This window comes from Heterodontus francisci, chromosome 17 (genome assembly GCF_036365525.1).
Source record: "Heterodontus francisci isolate sHetFra1 chromosome 17, sHetFra1.hap1, whole genome shotgun sequence".
Lineage (NCBI taxonomy): Eukaryota > Metazoa > Chordata > Chondrichthyes > Heterodontiformes > Heterodontidae > Heterodontus > Heterodontus francisci.
Window position 1 is genome coordinate 6,898,787 of NC_090387.1, and position 19,720 is coordinate 6,918,506.

At 42.3% G+C, this 19,720-nt stretch overlaps 1 protein-coding gene across 1 annotated transcript in view; it reads left to right on the forward strand.

Moving 5' to 3' along the window:
* Positions 1–15,601: 15,601 nt before the first annotated feature.
* The window catches only part of terb1 (telomere repeat binding bouquet formation protein 1), a 131,735-nt gene continuing 127,616 nt past the window's right edge, over positions 15,602–19,720 (forward strand). Inside the window, exons 1-2 of the mRNA XM_068049861.1 lie at positions 15,602–15,681; positions 19,284–19,394. Coding sequence (XP_067905962.1) covers positions 15,642–15,681; positions 19,284–19,394 — 151 coding nt within the window. The 5' untranslated portion in view covers positions 15,602–15,641. The remainder of the gene's footprint in view (positions 15,682–19,283; positions 19,395–19,720) is intronic.

Below are 19,720 nucleotides of genomic sequence, written 5' to 3' on the forward strand. Positions count from 1 at the left end.
AAAACAACCCCAGCATCGCCAGGCTATCCACATAACTGGAGTCCCTCATCCCTGGAACTATTCTTGTAAGTTTTTTCTGCACCCTCTCTAAAACTTTCACATCCTTCCTAAAGTATGGTGCCCAGAATTGGACACAATACTCCAGCTGAGGACAAACCAGTGTTTCACAAATTTTCAAATCCTCTCTGTCCATAGGAGAGGTGCCAGATGACTGGAGGACAGCAAATGTGGTACCATTATTCAACAAGGGTAGCCGGGATAAACCAGGTAATTACAGGCCAGCGAGTCTAACATCAATGGTTCGGGAAACTATTGGAAAAAATTCTGAGGGACAGGATTAATCTCCAATTGAAGAGGCAAGGATTAATCAGGGATAGTCAGCATAGCTTTGTCAGGGAGAGATCATGTCGAACTAACTTGATTGAATTTTTTGAGGCGGTGACTAGATGTATCGATGAGGGTAAAGCAGTTGATGTACTCTACATGGACTTCAGTAAGGCCCCAGATAAGGTCCCGCATGGGATATTTATTAAGAAGGTAAGAGCCCATGGGATCCAGGGCAATTTGGCAAATTGGATACAAAATTGGCTTGTTGGCAGGAGGCAGAGGGTGATGGTCGAGGGTTGTTTTTGCGAGTGGAAGCCTGTGACCAGTGGTGTCCCGCAGGGAGCGGTGCTGGGACCCTTACTGTTTGTAGTGTACATTAATGATTTAGACATGAACATAGGAGGTATGATCAGTAAGTTCGCAGATGACACAAAAATTGGTGGTGTCGTAAATAGTGAGGAGGAAAGCCTTAGAATACAAGACAATTTAGATGGGTTGGTAAGATGGGCGGAGCAGTGGTAAATGGAATTTAATCCCGAGAAGTGTGAGGTGATGCATTTTTGGAGGACTAACAAGGCAAGGGAATATACAATGGATGGTAGGACCCTAGGAAGTACAGTGGGACCTTGGTGTACTTGTCCACAAATCACTGAAGGCAGCAGCACAGGTAGATGTGATTCGGAAGGCATACGGGATACTTGCCTTCATTAGCCGAGGCATAGAATATAAGAGCAGAGAGGTTATGATGGAGCTGTATAAAACACTAGTTAGGCCACAGCATACTAGGTAGATAGGATAGGAAGATAGGAACAGGAGTAAGCCATTCAGCCCCTTGAGCCTGTCCCACCATTCAATGAGATCATGGCTGATCCGCGGCCTAACTCCATATACCTGCCTTTAGCCCATAACCCTTTAGATTTTTGTTAAGCAAAGATATTTCTATCTCCGGTTTAAAATTAACAATTGTTCTAGCTTCAACTGCTGTTTGTGGGAGAGAGTTCCAAACCTCTACCACCCTTTGCGTGAAAAAATGTCTCCCATCATCTCTCCTGAACGGTATGGTCCTAATATTTAGACTATGCCCCCTAGTTTTAGAATCTCCAACAAATGGAAATAGTTTACCTTTATCTAGCCTGTCTTTTCCTGTGAATATCTTGAAGACTTCGATCAGATCACCCCCTAACCTTCTAAATTCTAGCGAAAACGGGCCTAATTTGTGTAATCTCTCCTCGTAACTTAACCCCTGTAGTCCAGGTATCATTCTTGTAAACCTACGTTGCACTCCCTCCAAGGCCAATATATCCTTCCTAAGGTGTGGTGCCCAGAACTGCTCACAGTACTCCAAGTGGGGTCTAACCAGGGTTTTGTACAGCTGCAGCATAACCTCTGTGTCTTTATACTCCAATCCTCTGGATATAAAGACTAGCATTCCATTAGCCTTTTTGATTATTTTCTGCACTTGCTCGTGGCATTTTAAAGATCTACGAACCTGAATCCACAAGTCTCTTTGGACATCCACTGTACTTAACCTCTTCCCATTTAGAAAGTACCCTGCTCTATCCTTTTTTGGTCCAAAATGGATAACCTCACACTTGCCCACATTGAAATCCATCTGCTACAGTTTTGCCCATTCACCTAGTCTGTCAATATCTCCTTGCAATTTTATGCTATCTAGACTGTCTACAATGCCGCCTAACTTTGTATCATCAGCAAATTTGGATATATGACTTACTATGCCATCATCCAAGTCGTTAATCAATAATGTGAATAATTGAGGCCCCAACACAGATCTCTGCGGGACACCACTAGTCACATCCTGTCAATCAGAGTACTTACCCATTATCCCCACTCTCTGTCGCCTACCACTCAACCAACTTCCTAACCATGTCAATAATTTGCTCTCAACTCCATGGGCTTCTACCTTAGTTAACAGTCTCTTATGTGGGACTTTATCAAATGCCTTCTGGAAGTCCACATAAATAACAGCCATAGACACTCCCCTGTCCACTACCTTAGTCACCTCTTCAAAAAATTCAATGAGATTTGTCAGGCATGACCTTCCCGTCATGAATCCATGAGTCCCTGATTAACTGAAATTTTTCTAGGTGTTCAGTCACCCTATCCTTGAATATAGACTCCAGCAACTTGCCCACCACAGATGTCAGGCTAACTGGTCTGTAATTTCCTTGGTTCCCCCTTTCACCTTTCTTAAAAGGTGGAGTGACGTGCAACTTTCCAATCCTGAGGGACCGCTCCTGAATCTAGGGAACTCTGAAAGACTATAGTTAGGGCAGCTACAATGTGCTCCCCTACTTCCTTTAACACCCTCGGATGGAAACCGTCAGGTCCTGGGGATTTCTCACTCTTTAGTTCCATTAATTTCCTTGTTACTCCAACGTGGACCACAACAACTGGATCCTCCCCCTCCCTCTCCAATATCCTTTCAAGCCAGTTAGAGATGTACCTCATCCTGGCACCGGGTAGGCAACATACCATGCGGGACTCTCGGTCCTGCTTACAAAGGATGCTATCAGTACCCCTAATTATGGAATCCCCCACCACTACCACTTTTCTTTTAGCTCCCCCCGCATGAATAGCCTCCTGCACCACGGTGCAGTGGTCAGTTTGCTCATCCTCCCTACAGTCCTTTTCCTCATCCACACAGGGAGCAAGTACCTCGTACCTGTTAGACAAGGTCAAGAGCTGAGGCTCCTCCATTGCTGAATTCAGGATCCCTCTACCTGCCTCACTTGCAGTCACACCCTCCTGTCCCTCACCACTGGCCGAATTTGAGATACTTAGTCTACGGGGTGTGACTGCCTTAAGCACAGTGTCCAGGAACCCCTCCCCCTCCCTGATGTGCTGCAGTGTCTGAAGCTCTGACTCTAGCCTGTCAACTCTGAGCTGACGTTCTTTGAGCTGCAAGCACTTGCTGCAGATGTGGTCACTGTGGCTCACAATGGGATTTACTAGCTCCCACATCATGCAGCTATGGCACATCGCCTGCCCTGCCATCTCTACTTTACTTTAGTTAATTAGTTTTTCAAATTTAGTGCAGATTCCCTACCACTTTTCCTGTGATGTTGCTTTTTTCAGACTTTTCTCAGTTTCAGTTGGAACGCTGAAGCAGTGAAAGCAGCTCCCCCCTTCCGGGTCTGCTCTACCTCCGCTCCCCGGTGACTAGGTCGCGAAATCCCCGAGGTAAATTATTTATACTCACAGCTCCGATGCTCCGCCCCTCCGTGTCCACTCTACCTCCGCTCCCCGGTGACGACAGGAAGGATGTGATGGCACTGAAGAGGGTACAGAGGAGATTCACCAGGATGTTGCCTGGGCTGGAGCATTTCAGCTATGATGTGACAGTCTGAATAGGCTAAAGTTCTTTTCCTTAGAGCAGAAAAGGCTGAGTGGGGACCTGATTGAGATATACAAAATTATGAGGGTCATAGATAGGGTAGATAGGAAGAAACTTTTTCCTTTAATGGAAGTGTCAATAACCAGAGGGCATAGATTTAAGGTAAGGGGCAGAAGGTTTAGAGGGGATTTGAGGAAAAATGTTGACACCCAATAGGTGGTTGGAATCTGGAACATCTGAAGAGGTGGTAGAGGCAAGAACCTTCACAACATTTAAGAAGTATTTAGATGAGCACTTGAAACGCCATAGCATACAAGGCTACGGGCCTAGTGCTGGAAAATGGGATTCGAATTGATAGGTGCTTGATGGCCGGCACAGACACGATGGGCCGAAGGGCCTGTTTCTGTGCTGTATGACTCTATGACATGACAGCTATCATAACTTTATTGCTTTTGCCTCTATTTACAAAGCTCTAAAGCGCTTAAGGATGTCCTGAGGTCATGAAAGGCAATATATAAATGCGTCTTTCTTTTCCAGAGAAAAGAACCCCAGCCTATTCAATCTTTCCTGATAGGTATAACCTCTACTTTCAGGTACCATCCTTGAACATCTTCTATCCTGCTAGCCCTTGTCTTGGTGTTTATTAGTGCAAAACTCACCTTCCTAACAAAGAGGGTGTTTGACAGCTGGTGCCATTGTCTGACCATAAGTGGCACCAAGCAGTGTTAGGAGACCTGATCAAGACAAAGCAGTGAATGCAACTTGGCCTTGGCTTATGCAAGGCAGCCCCGCTCGGCGTCATGACGTATAACGCACGTTGGGCGGTGACGTCAGTGCGTTGGCGCGTGCGGGGCGGTTTCCTTTTGGCGGGAAGCGTTCGTCCGCGGCTGGAACGGAAGACGAGGCTGTGAGGGGAGGAGGCGAGAATAGCGGCTCAACACAGTCCGGGAGCGGGAAGCTCCAATTCCTGAGAGAAAAGAACAATCGAGCGGGTGACTCGACTGTGATTTAATGGGAAATTAATGCTGCGGAGTTCGGCAGGGTCGACTCAGAGAGGAGGGTATTTCTACCTGTGGAGAGTCCGGGCCATCGACGTAAAGTCGTCACCCGATCAACACAGGAAGGAATTCGGCGTTAATGAGCGGGGACAAATCGTCTTAAAAATCAACGAGGTTCCTTGGCTTATGTTTTCATTGCATGTTTACAAAATGGGAGGGAAGTTAATTGGAGGGAGGGGGAAATGGGAGCTGAGAGAAACATGGAAGGGACGGGAATAGCCAGGAATGGGGGAAGTCTGGAAAAAAAGTAATGCAGGAGGTAGAAAATGGGAGCAGGACTGGACAGATTCCTGGGAGGAGGGGATTGTCCTATGCAGAGAGATTGAGTAGACCCTGGAATTTTGGAGAATGAGAGGTGATGTAATTGAAACATAAAATTCTTAACGGGCTTGACAGGTTATACACTGAGAAAACATTTTCCCTGGCTGGTGTTTCTAGAACAGGGGGCTGGCCATTTAGAGCTGAGGTGAGGAGCAATTTCTTCGCTCAGAGTGGTGAATCTGGCATTCTCTATCCCAGAGAGCTGTGGATGCTCAGTCTTTGAATATATTCAAGGCTGAGATTGATAAATTTTTATGTACTAAAGGATTTGGGTATTGGGTGGGAAAGTGGAGTTGAGGTGAAAGTTCAGATGGGAGGTTGGTGAGTGATGGGATCTTAAATTTCTCTCTAAAGTCTAGTTTTTGTTTACATTTAGCAATGAGCTAAAAATTACTGTTTCAGTTAAGAGGCAATTTAAGTTTCTTCCAGTTTTAAACAGGGATATACAAGCTTTCGGAGAGTAGCTGTAGCTAATTAGGTAGCAAGCTTAAACTGGTTTCTGAGCTCTAGCAGAGAGGACTGACTAACTGTTTTGCAGAGTATAAATTCAGGGGTGTTGGAGTGCTGTTTGTACTGAGTGTGAAGCAGGGAGTTTGGTGAGTGAGGGAGTTTGGTGAAGAGGGAAACTATAAATTAAGAAAAATTAATTAACACAATACAGATGGCAGGACAGGTGATGTGTCGCGACTACAGCATGTGGGAGCTCCTGGATGCCACTGCAATCAATGGCAACCACACCTAGAGTAAGTGTCTCCGGCTTGAGCTTCGGCTCAGAGTAGGTGAGCTGGAGGCTGAGCTGCAGACATTGCGATGCATCAGGGAGGGGAAAGTTCCCTGGAGACGTTGCTCCAGAAGGCAGTCACTGCCCTTCGGATTGGGTCGTTTGATTTGGTCAGTGGTTAGGGACAGGAGGGTGTGACTGCGAGTCAGACGGGTAAGGGGATTGATAAGGTGGGAGTGGAGGAGCCTCAGCCCTTGCAGTTAAGCAGCAAGTTCGAGGTTCTTGCAGCTTGTATGGACAAGAACGAGGGCTGAAGTGTGGATGAGCACACTGACCATGGCACCGTGGTACAGGAAGCCATTCAAGTGCGGGGAGTTAAAAGGAATGTAGTGGTAGGAGGGAACAGCATAGTCAGGGGGATAGACACAGTTCTCTGCAGCCAAGAGCGAGAGTCCAGAATGATGTGTTGCCTGCCCGATGCCAGGGTTCAGACATTTGCTCAGGGCTGGAGAGGAACCTACAGTGGGAGGGGGAGGATCCAGTGGTCGTGGTCCATGTAGATACCAACAACATGAAAGAGGTTCTGCATAGGGAGTATGAGGAGCTAGGCACTAAATTAAAACGCAGAACCTCAAAGATAATAATCTCTGGATTATTACCTGAACCACATGCAAATTGGCATAGGGTAAATAAGATTAGAGGGATGAATACGTGACTCAAAGACTGGTGTGGTAGAAGTGGGTTCCGGTTCGTGGGGCACTGGCACCAGTACTGGGGAAAGTGGGGGGTGTACTATTGGGATGGACTTCACCTGGACCAGTGTTCCAGTGAGTCATATAACTATGGAAGTAGAGAGGGCTTTAAACTAAATAGAGGTGGGGAGGGATCATGTAGGTGAAGATTGAGTAAATTAAAGGGAAATGACAAGACAACATTGAGGTAACAATAAAGGTAATGATGATCAGAGTATGGCAGGAAGAGACCGTGATTACAAACTTGAGTGTGCCAGCAGATAGGGCCAGAGTTTACAAAAACAGTTAAAAAAAACTATTAAGGGCTCTTTATCTGAATGCCTATAGCATTTGTAATAAAACAGATGAATTGTCAGCTCAAATAGAAATTCATATGTATGACCTGATAGCCATTACAGAGATGTGGCTACAAGGAAACCAAAGCTGGGACCTGAATATCGAAGGGTACGTGACGTTTAGGAAGGACAGGAACCTGTGAATAGGTGATGGGGTAGCTCTGTTAATTAAAGAGGGTGTTAGTACTGGAATGAGAGATGATCTTAGTTCTAAAGATGAAGATGTACAATCAGTTTGGGTGGAACTAAAAAACAACAAGGGACAGGAAACATTGTTGGAGTTGTCTTTAGGCCACCAAACTGCAGTGGTAATGTAAATCACATTATAAATCAGGAAATTAGAGGTGAATGTAACAAGGCTAGTACAGTAATCATGGGGGATTTCAATCTACATAAACTGGGTGAACCTTATTAATACTAATGTTGTGGAGAACTAATTCTTGGAATGTATGTGAGATGGTTTTCTAGAGCAGTACGATGAGGAACCAACTAGGGAATGGGCTATTTTAGATCTAGTATTGTGCAATGAAAAAAGGCTAATATAATAGAATTTTATATTAAGTTTGAAAGTGATATAGTTTATTCAGAAACTAGGATCTTAAATCTAAGTAAAGAAAACTATGAAGGTATGAGGGGCAAATTGGTTATGGTGGATTGGGAAACTACGTTAAAAGATATGACAGTAGACTGGCAATGGCTAACATTTAAAGAACTAATACATAGTTTACAACAAAAATACATACCTTTAATGCACAAAAACCCAGTAAGGAAAGTGTTCCACCTGTGGCTATTGAAAGAAATCAAGGATTGTATTCGAACAAAGGAAGAGGCATATAAAGTTGCCAAAAAATGGTAAGCCTGAGGATTGGGAGCATTTCAGAATTCTGCAAAGGAGGACCAAGAAAAAGATTAAGAAAGAGAAAATAGAATATGAGAGTAAACTAGCAAGAAACATGAGAACGGACTGTAAGGGCTTCTATAGGTATGCAAAAAGGAAAAGATTAGCAAATGTGGGACCATTACAAGCAAAGTCAGGAGTGTTTATAGTGGAGAATAAGGAAATGGCAGAGAAACTAACAATTACTTTATGTCTATCCTCACGGAGGAAAACCTCCCAGAAATAATGGAGAATTAAGGGAATAGTGTAAACGAGGAACTGCAAGATATTAATATTAGTTTTTTAAAAAGTACTAGAGAAATTAATGGGCCTAAAAGTGGATAAATCCCCTAGACCTGATGATCTACATCCCAGAGTGTTGAAAGAGGTGGCTGTAGAAATAATAGATGCATTGGTGGTCATCTTTCAAAATTCTATAGACTCTGGAATGGTTCCTTCTGATTGGAAGGTGGCAATTGTAACCCACTATTTAAAAAGGAGGGAGAGAGAAAACGTGGAACTACAGACCTGTTAGCCTAACATCAGTTGTAGGGAAAATGCTAGAATCTATAATAAAGGATGTGATAACAGAACACTTAGAAAATAATGGTAGGATTGGGCAGAGTCAACATGGATTTATGAAAGGGAAATCATGTTTAACAAATATGTTGGCGTTTTTTGAGGATGTAACTAGAAGAATAGATAAGGGGGAACCGGTGGATGTGATATATTTAGATTTTCAGAAAGCTTTTGATAAGGTCCCACACAAGAAGTTAGTAAACAAAATTAGAGCACATGGGATTTGGGGGGAATATACTGGCATGGATTGACAACTGGTTAATGGACAGAAAACAGAGAGTAGGAATAAACGGGTCATTTTCGAATTGGCAGACTGACTAGTGGGGCACAGCAAGAATCAGTGCTTGGGCCCCAGTTATACACAATCTATCAACGATATGGATGTGGGGATTAAATGTAATATTTCCAAGTTTGCAGATGATACAAAACTAGGTGAAAGTGTGAGTTGTGAGGAGGGTGCAAAGATGCTTTAAGGGGATTTGGAGAGGCTAAGCAAGTGTGAAAAAAATTTGCAGATGGAATACAATGTGGAAAAATGTGAGGTTATCCACTTTGGTTGGAAAAACAGAAATGCAGAGTATTTCTTAAATGGTGAGAAGTTGGGAAATGTTGAATTTCAAAGGGACTTGGATGTCCTTGTTCATGAATCACTGAAAGCTAACATGGAAGTAGAGCAAGCAATTAAGAAGGCAAATGTTGGCCTTCATTACAAGAGAATTTGAGTATAGGAGTGAAGATGTCTTACCACAATTATATAGAGCCTTGGTGAAATGGCACCTGGAGTATTGAGTGCAGTTTTGGCCTCCTTACTTAAGGAAAGATATGCATGCCATAGAGGGAGTGCAGCGAAGGTGCACCAAACTAATTCCTGGGATGGAGGGATTGTCTTATGAGGAAAGATGGAAATACACTGGGCCTTTATTCTCTGGAGTTTAGAGGAATGAGAGGTGATCTCATTCAAACATGCAAAATTCTTAGAGGGCTCAACAGGGTAGATGCAGGAAGGATGTTTCCCCTGGCTGGGGAGTCTAGAACCAGAGAGAGACAGCCTCTGGAATAAAGGGCAGGCCATGTAGGACTGAGATTAGGAGGAATTTCTTCACTCAGAGGATGGTGAATCATTAGAATTCTGTGCCCTGGAGGGCTGTGGAGATTCAGTTATTGAATATGTTCAAGATTGAAATCAATAGATTTCTACATATTAAAAACATCAAGGGATACAAGGATAGTGCAGGAAAATGGTGTTGAAATAGAAGATCAGCCATGAACTTATTGAATGGCAAAGTGGGCTCGAAGGGCTGAATGGCCTACTCCTGCTCCTATTTCTTATGTTCTTACGATTGTATTGAATGATGGAGCAGGCCTGAGGGGCCGTATGGCCTATTCCTGATTCTGTTTCTTATGTTCTTAATGGAGAGCAGGGTAGAAAGGGGAGATGGTTCCTGCCATATTATTTATTTCTTTTCTCCATCTTTCACCCTATTTCATCTGAACTGTTCCCCACCATATTTACTTTTCCTGTGTATTACTGAAAATAGAGACATGTTGTCGAAGCTTTTCGTCTTGCACTCATCAGAACAATCTGCAAGAATACCAATGTAAGGGAAAACAACAACTTTATGCTGTATGAGAAGAGAGTGCTGACTGGTTGGCAAGTGAACTCTGATTGGTAGAGGCGTTGCAATGGAGAATGCATGATCAACTCTGGTGTACAGGAAAAGACCGGAATGGCTGCATTCTTGAATAGTATAGGGGAGGGTCATGTATTTTGATGGTGAAATTGAGACAAAAGCACAATGGAGTTTTACACCCAAATTCCTTAAACAATGAGTTTAATTGCAGCCATGCTATTAGTGGGACGGAAAAGGGATTCCCCACACATAGGAAGAACTGGATAATAAGTTCTCCCTCAACTGCTTTCAATTTACTCTGTCCAGCTCAAGAGAAGAAATGGCAGAGGCATTTATATCCACCTCAGTTCATAAAATCTAACAGCAGGGGAAAAATTTCCCTTTAAATTAAAAATGGTTCCTTTAAAGCATCCCAGCTCTATATAATTCAGTGATTTGCAATCTGTTTCTCACATAAACTAAGAAAATTTCACTTCGATGAGCACCAAAGCTAGTACAGGCATGTGCCTCCTGAGGGCTGCATTATGATATGGGTAACAAAGTGTAAAATATTGCATCAAGCAAAACTGGGTCACTTCTGTTCTTTCACTTGTAACAAAACTATATTTCTATAACATCAGTGAAATGAAAACATCTTTAAAAATGCTATGTCACCTCCTAAATCTGTAATAAAAGCCAGTTTGTGGCAGTTGTTGATTGTTTCTCAATACCATTAAAATACCACTAATTATACTCATTTTTCTTGCTACACACAATGATTTCTTGTGTGGTGAACATACAAGTTTACAAGTCATTTTGTGTACTGGTAGATTTCCCATGTTATTGCTCATGGTTAAGTTGGATGATTTAAAAAAAACATTTCATGGGATGTGGGCGTCGCTGGCAAGGCCAGCATTTGTTGCTAATTGCCCTTGATCTGAGTGACCTGCTAGGCCATTTCAGAGGGTAGTTAAAGGTCAACCACATTGCTGTGGGTCTGGAGTCACATGTAGGACAGACCAGGTAAGGACAGCAGATTTCCTTCTCTAAAGGACAGTAATGAGCCAGATGGGTTTTCAAGACAATCGATAATAGTTTTATGGCACTATTACTGCGATGAGCTTTCAATTCCAGATTTTTATTAATTAAATGAATTTAAATTCCACCAGCTGCTGTGGTGGGATTGGAACCCATTAGCCTGGGCCTCTGGATTACTAGTTCAGTGACATTACCACTACGCCACTGTCTCCCTTGGGTGATTTGTAATAAAAGTGTCTGTCATTATGAAAGTTGTGTGGTTTGAAATGTTAGATCTGTAATCGGAAGTATGTAAGCAATGCAATGGACTATAAATCCACTAAACAGGATGTCATTGGTAGTACAGAACTTGAGTACTGCTGAAAGTAGAGACGTTGTCGAAGCTTTTCGTCTTGCACTCATCAGGACAATTCGCAAGGATACCAATGTAAGTGACAACAAGAACTTTATACTGTATGAGAAGAGAACCCAAAGGATGCTCTTAATTAACGTTCTAACTACTGTTCACTAGCGAACTTAATCCAGTACACCCAGGCTAAATTAACTGAGACAAGGCCAGACTATCTCAAATCTCTCACAGTTTGAGGGGACACAGTATTGTTGGGCATAATTTCATTAATCTCATGTACTTTAACTAGGTTTTCTTACATACCATATTCATGTTCTTTGATACTTCATGTAACAACTGTGGTTACTCTAATTATACACAACATTCACTATTTATTTACTCTGATCTTTCTTTTGGGCCTCCTTAACTCGAGAGACAATGGATATGCACCTGGAGGTGGTCAGTGGTTTGTGAAGCAGCGCCTGGAGTGGCTATAAAGGCCAATTCTGGAGTGACAGGCTCTTCCACAGGTGCTGCAGAGAAATTTGTTTGTCGGGGCTGTTGCACAGTTGGCTCTCCCCTTGCGCCTCTGTCTTTTTTCCTGCCAACTACTAAGTCTCTTCGACTCGCCACAATTTAGCCCTGTCTTTATGGCTGCCCGCCAGCTCTGGCGAATGCTGGCAACTGACTCCCACGACTTGTGATCAATGTCACACGATTTCATGTCGCGTTTGCAGACGTCTTTATAGCGGAGACATGGACGGCCGGTGGGTCTGATACCAGTGGCGAGCTCGCTGTACAATGTGTCTTTGGGGATCCTGCCATCTTCCATGCGGCTCACATGGCCAAGCCATCTCAAGCGCCGCTGACTCAGTAGTGTGTATAAGCTGGTGGTGTTGGCCGCTTCAAGGACTTCTGTGTTGGAGATATAGTCCTGCCACCTGATGCCAAGTATTCTCCGAAGGCAGCGAAGATGGAATGAATTGAGACGTCGCTCTTGGCTGGCATACGTTGTCCAGGCCTCGCTGCCGTAGAGCAAGGTACTGAGGACACAGGCCTGATACACTCGGACTTTTGTGTTCCGTGTCAGTGCGCCATTTTCCCACACTCTCTTGGCCAGTCTGGACATAGCAGTGGAAGCCTTACCCATGCGCTTGTTGATTTCTGCATCTAGAGACAGGTTACTGGTGATAGTTGAGCCTAGGTAGGTGAACACTTGAACCACTTCCAGAGTGTGGTCGCCAATATTGATGGATGGAGCATTTCTGACGTCCTGCCCCATGATGTTCGTTTTCTTGAGGCTGATGGTTAGGCCAAATTCATTGCAGGCAGCCGCAAACCTGTCGATGAGACTCTGCAGGCATTCTTCAGTGTGAGATGTTAAAGCAGCATCGTCAGCAAAGAGGAGTTCTCTGATACAGCTTATTAAATTAGTGATTCCCTGTTACAGGTGCTGAACTCAAAGTAGCAATTGTTATGTGACAATCCCGTGTCCAGGGAGTGTTCACACAATTTACTCACCTAGTTGCCTGTAGTGGCCACCTACTGGAAACCAGTTTACGTTATTTAATAATTTGATCAGATTCATGGTCTGTAAACTCAGCATCAATTCCTCTAATTCAGTTCAAATCCAAAATGAGAGGGTCAGCAACCTAAACGTATAATACATGTATAAAAGTTGAGACAGCATATGCTTATGTCAATTCAGTACATTACACGTCATCTTTCTTCGACGTGCTTTGTAGACAACCTATATATCTACTGAATGTAACAAGAAAATTTAGCTCTTGCATGATCAAAGGTTGAAATGTTTGTAACAATGTTAATAATGCTAATGCAACTGGTTAATGCTTTGAATCTATAGAGGTTTCAGGAAAAGTAGCTGGAGACGGCTGCTTTTCTTAGTTACTGCTAAAATACCAAATTGTAATCCTGTACTATTGATCCATTAATTAGGCCTTTATATTGTTTAATTGCTATCTTTGTACTTTTTTTTATTTTATAAAATAATTTTCTCAGGTGTGACTGATAAAGTTGATTTTTCACCTTTTCTGTGTCAACCATTCCCTCTGGGGTACCAAAATGCTAGATAATACTGCTAGTGAAACACCCTCTGGACACAGGACATGAGATTATCACGTAACAACAATTGGTGCTTTGAATTCAGCACTCATAACAGGGAATCAATAATTTAATAAGCTGTATCAACTGTTGTCTCTCCGTCAAGAATAAGAGTTCGAGACGCAGAGTCTTTTGCTTAGAGATTTATTAGAGGTCATGGCATAGTCAATACACAACGGTGCAGAGGCTGTGGGAGATTTTGCGTTACTGTTGCTGAATTCAGTTGCAGTCTCTGTGCCTTCCTAACATTGCCTTACAGTAGTTTCATTTTACTCCTCAGCTAAAAGATTATACCTCTTCCTCGAACTTTACCCTCAGTTTACATCAAGTTTCATAAGCATTCTAGAGTAGGTTAGCATATAGTTGTCAAATGGATAGATTTATCTACCTGAAGATCTACATAAAAAATAACTATATAAGTACAGCTTGCATCACCATGAAGGCCTTTTTGTCTGAGGTACGTTTTGGACATTTTTCAGCATGCTATTGCCAGCAGATTCTGGAAAAGCTATCCGTTTGTTACAAAATGAAGTCTTTAACAAAAAATGAATTCTTTAGAACAATTTTTCCCAGTAGAAACATAGAAAATAGGAGCAGGGCCTGCTCCACCATTCAAAAAAAGGTCATGGTTGATTGTCTAATTCAGTACCCTGTTCCCATTTTCTCCCCATATCCCTTGTAGTGTTCTAACAGATTAATTGTCTAAATTCATGGACCTGACAATCTGCAGACCACATGCCTATTATTTACACTAGGACCTGCTGCGCTGACCCTGTATTTCAGATATCTGCCTGCGCCATGCTGCTGGACACTTTAGTGCCTTGCCATCATGTGGGGAGGGAACTGAGTCCAGTCCCAACCTCCTCTGACATGGTTGGTCTTGTAAGGATTGAGCAGGGATGTCACTCCAATTAAGTTGGGACCCAGCATTTCTGGGGTCTGACCTTTTGCCAAGTGATTGCCACAGTTTCAACTGGAGTCTGATGGAACAGCAAGGAAATTTCCCCTTCCCTGAGGGTGCTCACTTAAAATTTGTTCCGCCTTCATGAATTGAACTATTTACTGGAAGAAATGTGGCTTATAATTGATATTCAGCTTGATGATATATTACATTAAATCAAATTCATATTTCCTTTTTTGCAAAGCCACAACTACAGGATTTTGCTTGCTAAATCTATTAAAATATTAAAAACAATATATAGATGTGTACTTAACAAATCATTATATGCTGCAAAGCATATGCGCTTAATGGTACAGAAATTGAGCTTTATATAGACAAGTTTCATCAAGTATTAAAACAAGAATGCCACATGATGTTGCAGAAATTATGTATTTCCAGAAATAGAATTTTGTTGGTGACTTAACTACCTGCTTCCAATTATTTCCTTGGTATCAAATTTTTCCTGATGACTCAGTGGGTTGGTGTGCTGTTCAGAGTAGTTTAGAGCGGGAAAGTTCAAGTTTTGATATCTGTCTCTTGCTGATTTAGCAGACTTTAATTACAGTCAAGAGCCCTGTGCAACTGTCACCGTACTGAAAGGTTAACTGTTTCTCTCTCCACAGATGCTGCCAGACCTGCTGAGTATTTCCAACACTTCCTGTTTTCTGTTTTTATTTCAGATTTCCAGCATCTGCTGTATATTGCTTTTATCTCAGCACCCCTGTACTGGAGAGAGGAAAAATTAGCCAGGGTTCACCTCTCCTGACTGCTGTGACCTCTGCTGCAAAGTAGATGCCAAGTGATGACAGGATTGTGCACTGCTATATTGCCTCCAGTAATGGAATAGCTTGCTGACACTATCTAATCTCACATGACTGGCTACCTCAGTGAGGTACTGGAAGGCTGCTAATACCAGCGAAATCAAAACCTAACAAAGGAGCAGAGCACAACTAGCAGTCAAAAGCATCATATATTTTTGTTTAGTAACTTGGCAATTGTGTATCAGTTTGCTGATACACTTTCCGGGAAGCAAGCCCTTGCCAAGGGAATTACTTTGTGGATAAATTATCATGGGTCAAAATCTAGTGGTAAATTCTAAAACTAGACAGATTTTCTGGTTTGAGCCTCTTGCTGGAAAATACTTCAGATTTCTGCTTCGCAAGCTATGTTTTTCTACAAATCACGTGGTGGAAATCAGTGTTACATTTTAAATTACAGGTTCCAGTTTCTTCTGTTCAATAAAACTTTGGGAGCCTTTATACAAGGATATGTGGTAAAGATGGAGAGCCCAGAAAGAGCAGATGGCAACAGACTTTGCGGTAAGAAATTTCTGTGCTGAGTGAGTTTCATGTCAGGAAGTGTTTTGTGTCTATTGTTTAGTTCAAATTATTTCTCTTATTAACTGATCTAAGATGTGTGGTGCTGGATCATGCTTTGGTCAAGTTGTTTTGGTTTTGCTTTTGCTTTAGCAGAGTTTCTACAGCCTAGTTAGAGCAAAGGAGACTCTGGGTTTTAAGATTAAATCTCTGATATTTTAATAAGGGGAAAGCACACATCTTTAAGAATTGAGTCTTTTACATAGTTGCGCATCACTTTATTGGAGATATATGCAAATTAGGGAGGGTGCAAAAAAAAGAGCAACAAGATTGTTTCCAAGTGTAAAATGCAGATAAACTGTGACGAAAGATAAGGGCAGCTCAAATAGCAGCTGAAGCTTTGCAATATGGAAAATATTATGTGCTTAAATCATGGATGGGGTTTGAACCCCAACACCTTCTAACTTAGAGGCCAGAATGCTAAAACTGAGTCAGACTCCTCTACGGTAATAGAATCATAGAAAGTTTAAGGCACAGAAAGAGGCCACTTGGCCCATCGTGTCTATGCCTGCAGCTTACGGCATTTGAGGTGCATATCCAGATAAAGCCTGGCTCGGGTGTAAAATTAAAACCCGACCTGACCACAGCCAGCCTGAACCCGACCCGAGCCCAAGCCCTTTAATTTTTTTTTCATACCCGACATGAATCTCCTTCATCTGTTCCAGCAGCAGGCTATTCCTGCAGCTGGAGTTGTGGGGAATTATGGGTAAGACTGATCCTGTGACTTCCCGGAAGCAGTGTCCAGCCCGACCCGACCCACACCGGATACATATAAACGGGTCGGGTAGCCAGGCTTTATATCCAGACTCCTTTTGAATGAGTTGAGGGTCTCTGCCTCAACTACCCTTTCAGGCAGTGAATTCCAGACAATCACCACCCTTTGGGTGAAAAAGGTTTTCTTCATCTCCCCTCTAATTTTTCTACCAATCACTTTAAATCTGTGTCCCCTCTTCACTGACCTCTCTGCTAAGATGAATAGACCCTTCGCCTCCACTCTATCCAAGCCCCTCAGAATTTTGTACATTTTAATCAGATCTCCCCTCAGCCTTCTTTGTTGCAAGGAGAACAACCCCAGCCTATCCAATCTTTCCTCATAGCTGCATTTTTCCAGTCCTGGCAACATCCTCATAAATCTCCTCTGTAACCTCCAGTGCAATTATGTTTTTTCTGTAATGAGGTGACCAGAACTGCACACAGCACTCAAGTTGTGACCTAACCAATGAGTTTTACAGTTCCATCATAACCTCCCTGCTCTTGTATTCTATACCTCGGCTAATAAAGAAAAGGATTCCATATGCCTTCTTAACCACCTTATCGACCTGTCCTGCTACCTTCAGGGATCTGTGGACATTCACTCCAAGGTCCCTTACTTGCTCTACACTTCTCAGTATTTTCCCATTAATCGTGTATTCCTTTGCCTTGTTTGACCTCCCCAAATGCATAACCTCACACTTCTCCAAGTTGAATTCCATTTGCCACTTTTCTGCCCATCTGACCAGATCATCAATATCTTCCTGCAGCCTACAGCTATCCTCCTCACTGTCCTCTACACAGCCTATCTTTGTGTCATCCGCAAACTTCTTGATCATACCCTCTACATTTACGTCCAAATTGTTAATATACACCACAAAAAGCAGGGGACCCAGTACTGAGCTGTGCGGAACGACACTGGAAACAGCCCTCCAGTCACTAAAACAGCCGTCAGCAATTACCCTTTGTTTCCTGCCACTGAGACAATTTTGTTTCCACCTTGCTGCATTTCCCTGGATCCCATGGGATTTTATTTTTTTAACCAGTCTGCCATGTGGGACCTTGTCAGAAGCCTTGCTAAAATTCATGTAGGCAACATCAACTGCACTATCCTTATCTATCTTCCTTGTTACCTCTTCAAAAAATTTTCCATCAAGTTGGTCAACAAGATCTTCCCTTTACAAATCCTTGCTGACTGTCCTTGATTAACCTGTGCCTTTCTAAGTGACAGTTTATCCTGTCTCTCAGAATAGATAGATAGATACATAATGTAAGAACATAAGAAAAATGTTTTGGCTTTGTGCTTCTAATTGCTGTCTTGTCTGCTGGAAATGTATAGTGTGTGGTCACACATGACAAGAACAGATCGTTCAGCCTACTGAAGCTCATCTCTAGTCTCCTCTATTTTCCTTCTTAGCATCCAACTGTAGATTGAACATCCCCAGTGATTTGTCTTTGCTGCCCTATCTAACAGATTATCTAAAAAAATCACTTTCTTCATGGTGTCTGTTTCAAATTTATCTTCACTAATTTTCATTTATGTCGGGTTCTACTTTCCTGGGTTACTTGGAGGTATTATTCTGAGTTGTCCTGACATATTCCATTTAATATATATATTTTGATGAAGATTTCCTTATCTGTCTTTTTTCTAGATTGCAAAGCTTGAGCTGCTCTTTGAACTGCTCTTATCTTTCCCCATAGTTTATCTGCATTTTACACTTGGGAACAATCTTAGAACCATAGAAAAATGATGGCATGGAAGGAGACCATTCAGCCCGTCGTTTCCATGCCAGACGAGAAGAGAAAAAAAATAGAAACTAGCCAATCTAATCCCACCTTCCAGCACATGGTCCATAGCCTTGCAGCTTGCAGCACTTCAGGTGCATGTCCAGGTACCTTTTAAAAGAATTGAGGGTTTCTGCCTCCACCACCATTCCTGGCAGTGAATTCTAGACACCCAGCACCCTCTGGGTGAAAAAGTTTTTCCTCATGTCCCCTCTAATTCTTGTACCATCACCTTAAATCTGTTACTCTTCTTTGCACCCTCCCTAATTTGCATATATTTCCAATAATGTGACTGGAACTGAATGCAGTGCTGGAATTGTGGTATGCATGTCCAACAAATTAAATGTTTTCTGGATGTGATTCCAGCTTTTCTCATTTGAATTACCATCGAATCTGCTCTGTTCGTCACATTTTAATGTACATTCTTGTCCTCGATGAGTTTAAGAACTTCATATGCTGGGGATCAAGCAGATCTTCTTCCTCGTAATGTTTACAGACTTTTAAAACCAATCTTGGTATTATCTAACCATTACCTCCTGATTTACCTCATCTTTTGCCCGATTCTTGCTTGTGTCGTATACTAGAATACAGCTGTTCAGCCAAGTTACTTAGATTTTAAGAAGGCAACTGATTATCCCTTGTGTATGGTAGCTAGTGTCAAGAAAGTACTTCCTCTATTGCATCTAATCAGATTGAAAGAGACAGGAAACACAAACACCTAGTGCAGAAAATCTGCTTTGTGCTACCAGCTTAAATATTTGCTTCCCTGATTCAGTGCTGCAGGCGTGATTATATTTGCAGAAAACGTTGTATTGCTATGCAAAGATCCAGGGGCTACTTGTACACAGATGAAAATAAGTGTTTCCTAAAATGAATAACTATAAAATGAGAGGTGTGACCTGATTTTGCTGCCAGTCGTAGTTCATCAGCTCTTAATTTTAGTGAGGTTTGTTTAAACTTATCACCCTGCCTGCAGATACCATGTTGTTGTATTTTATTTTAATCTACAGGGTTAAAAACAGACTTGAATTTACTGCTCGAATGTCTGAAGTATCAGATGGACAGCCCTGTGACTCAGAAACAAGCCCTGATCACCATCCAGTCTATATGTCAGCAGAACAGTAAGATGGATTATGTTAATATTTCATGCAAATTAATGTGTAGCTTTATTATATTACAGCATGGAGAGAGAAACAGTTAACGTTTCAAGTTGAGGATCTTTCAGCGACTTCTGATGAAAGGTCATTGACCTGAAATGCTAACTGTTTCTCTCTCGACAGAGTCTGCCGGAACTGCTGAGTATTTCTAGCATTTCCTGTTTTTATTCCAGTTTATTGAGTCTGGCATAATGCTGGTACAGATGCTCAATAACTTATCATTTATTGTAAAAGTACATGTAGTACACCAACATACTGGCCAGTTTTTCAGAATCTCATTGCCCTAACAT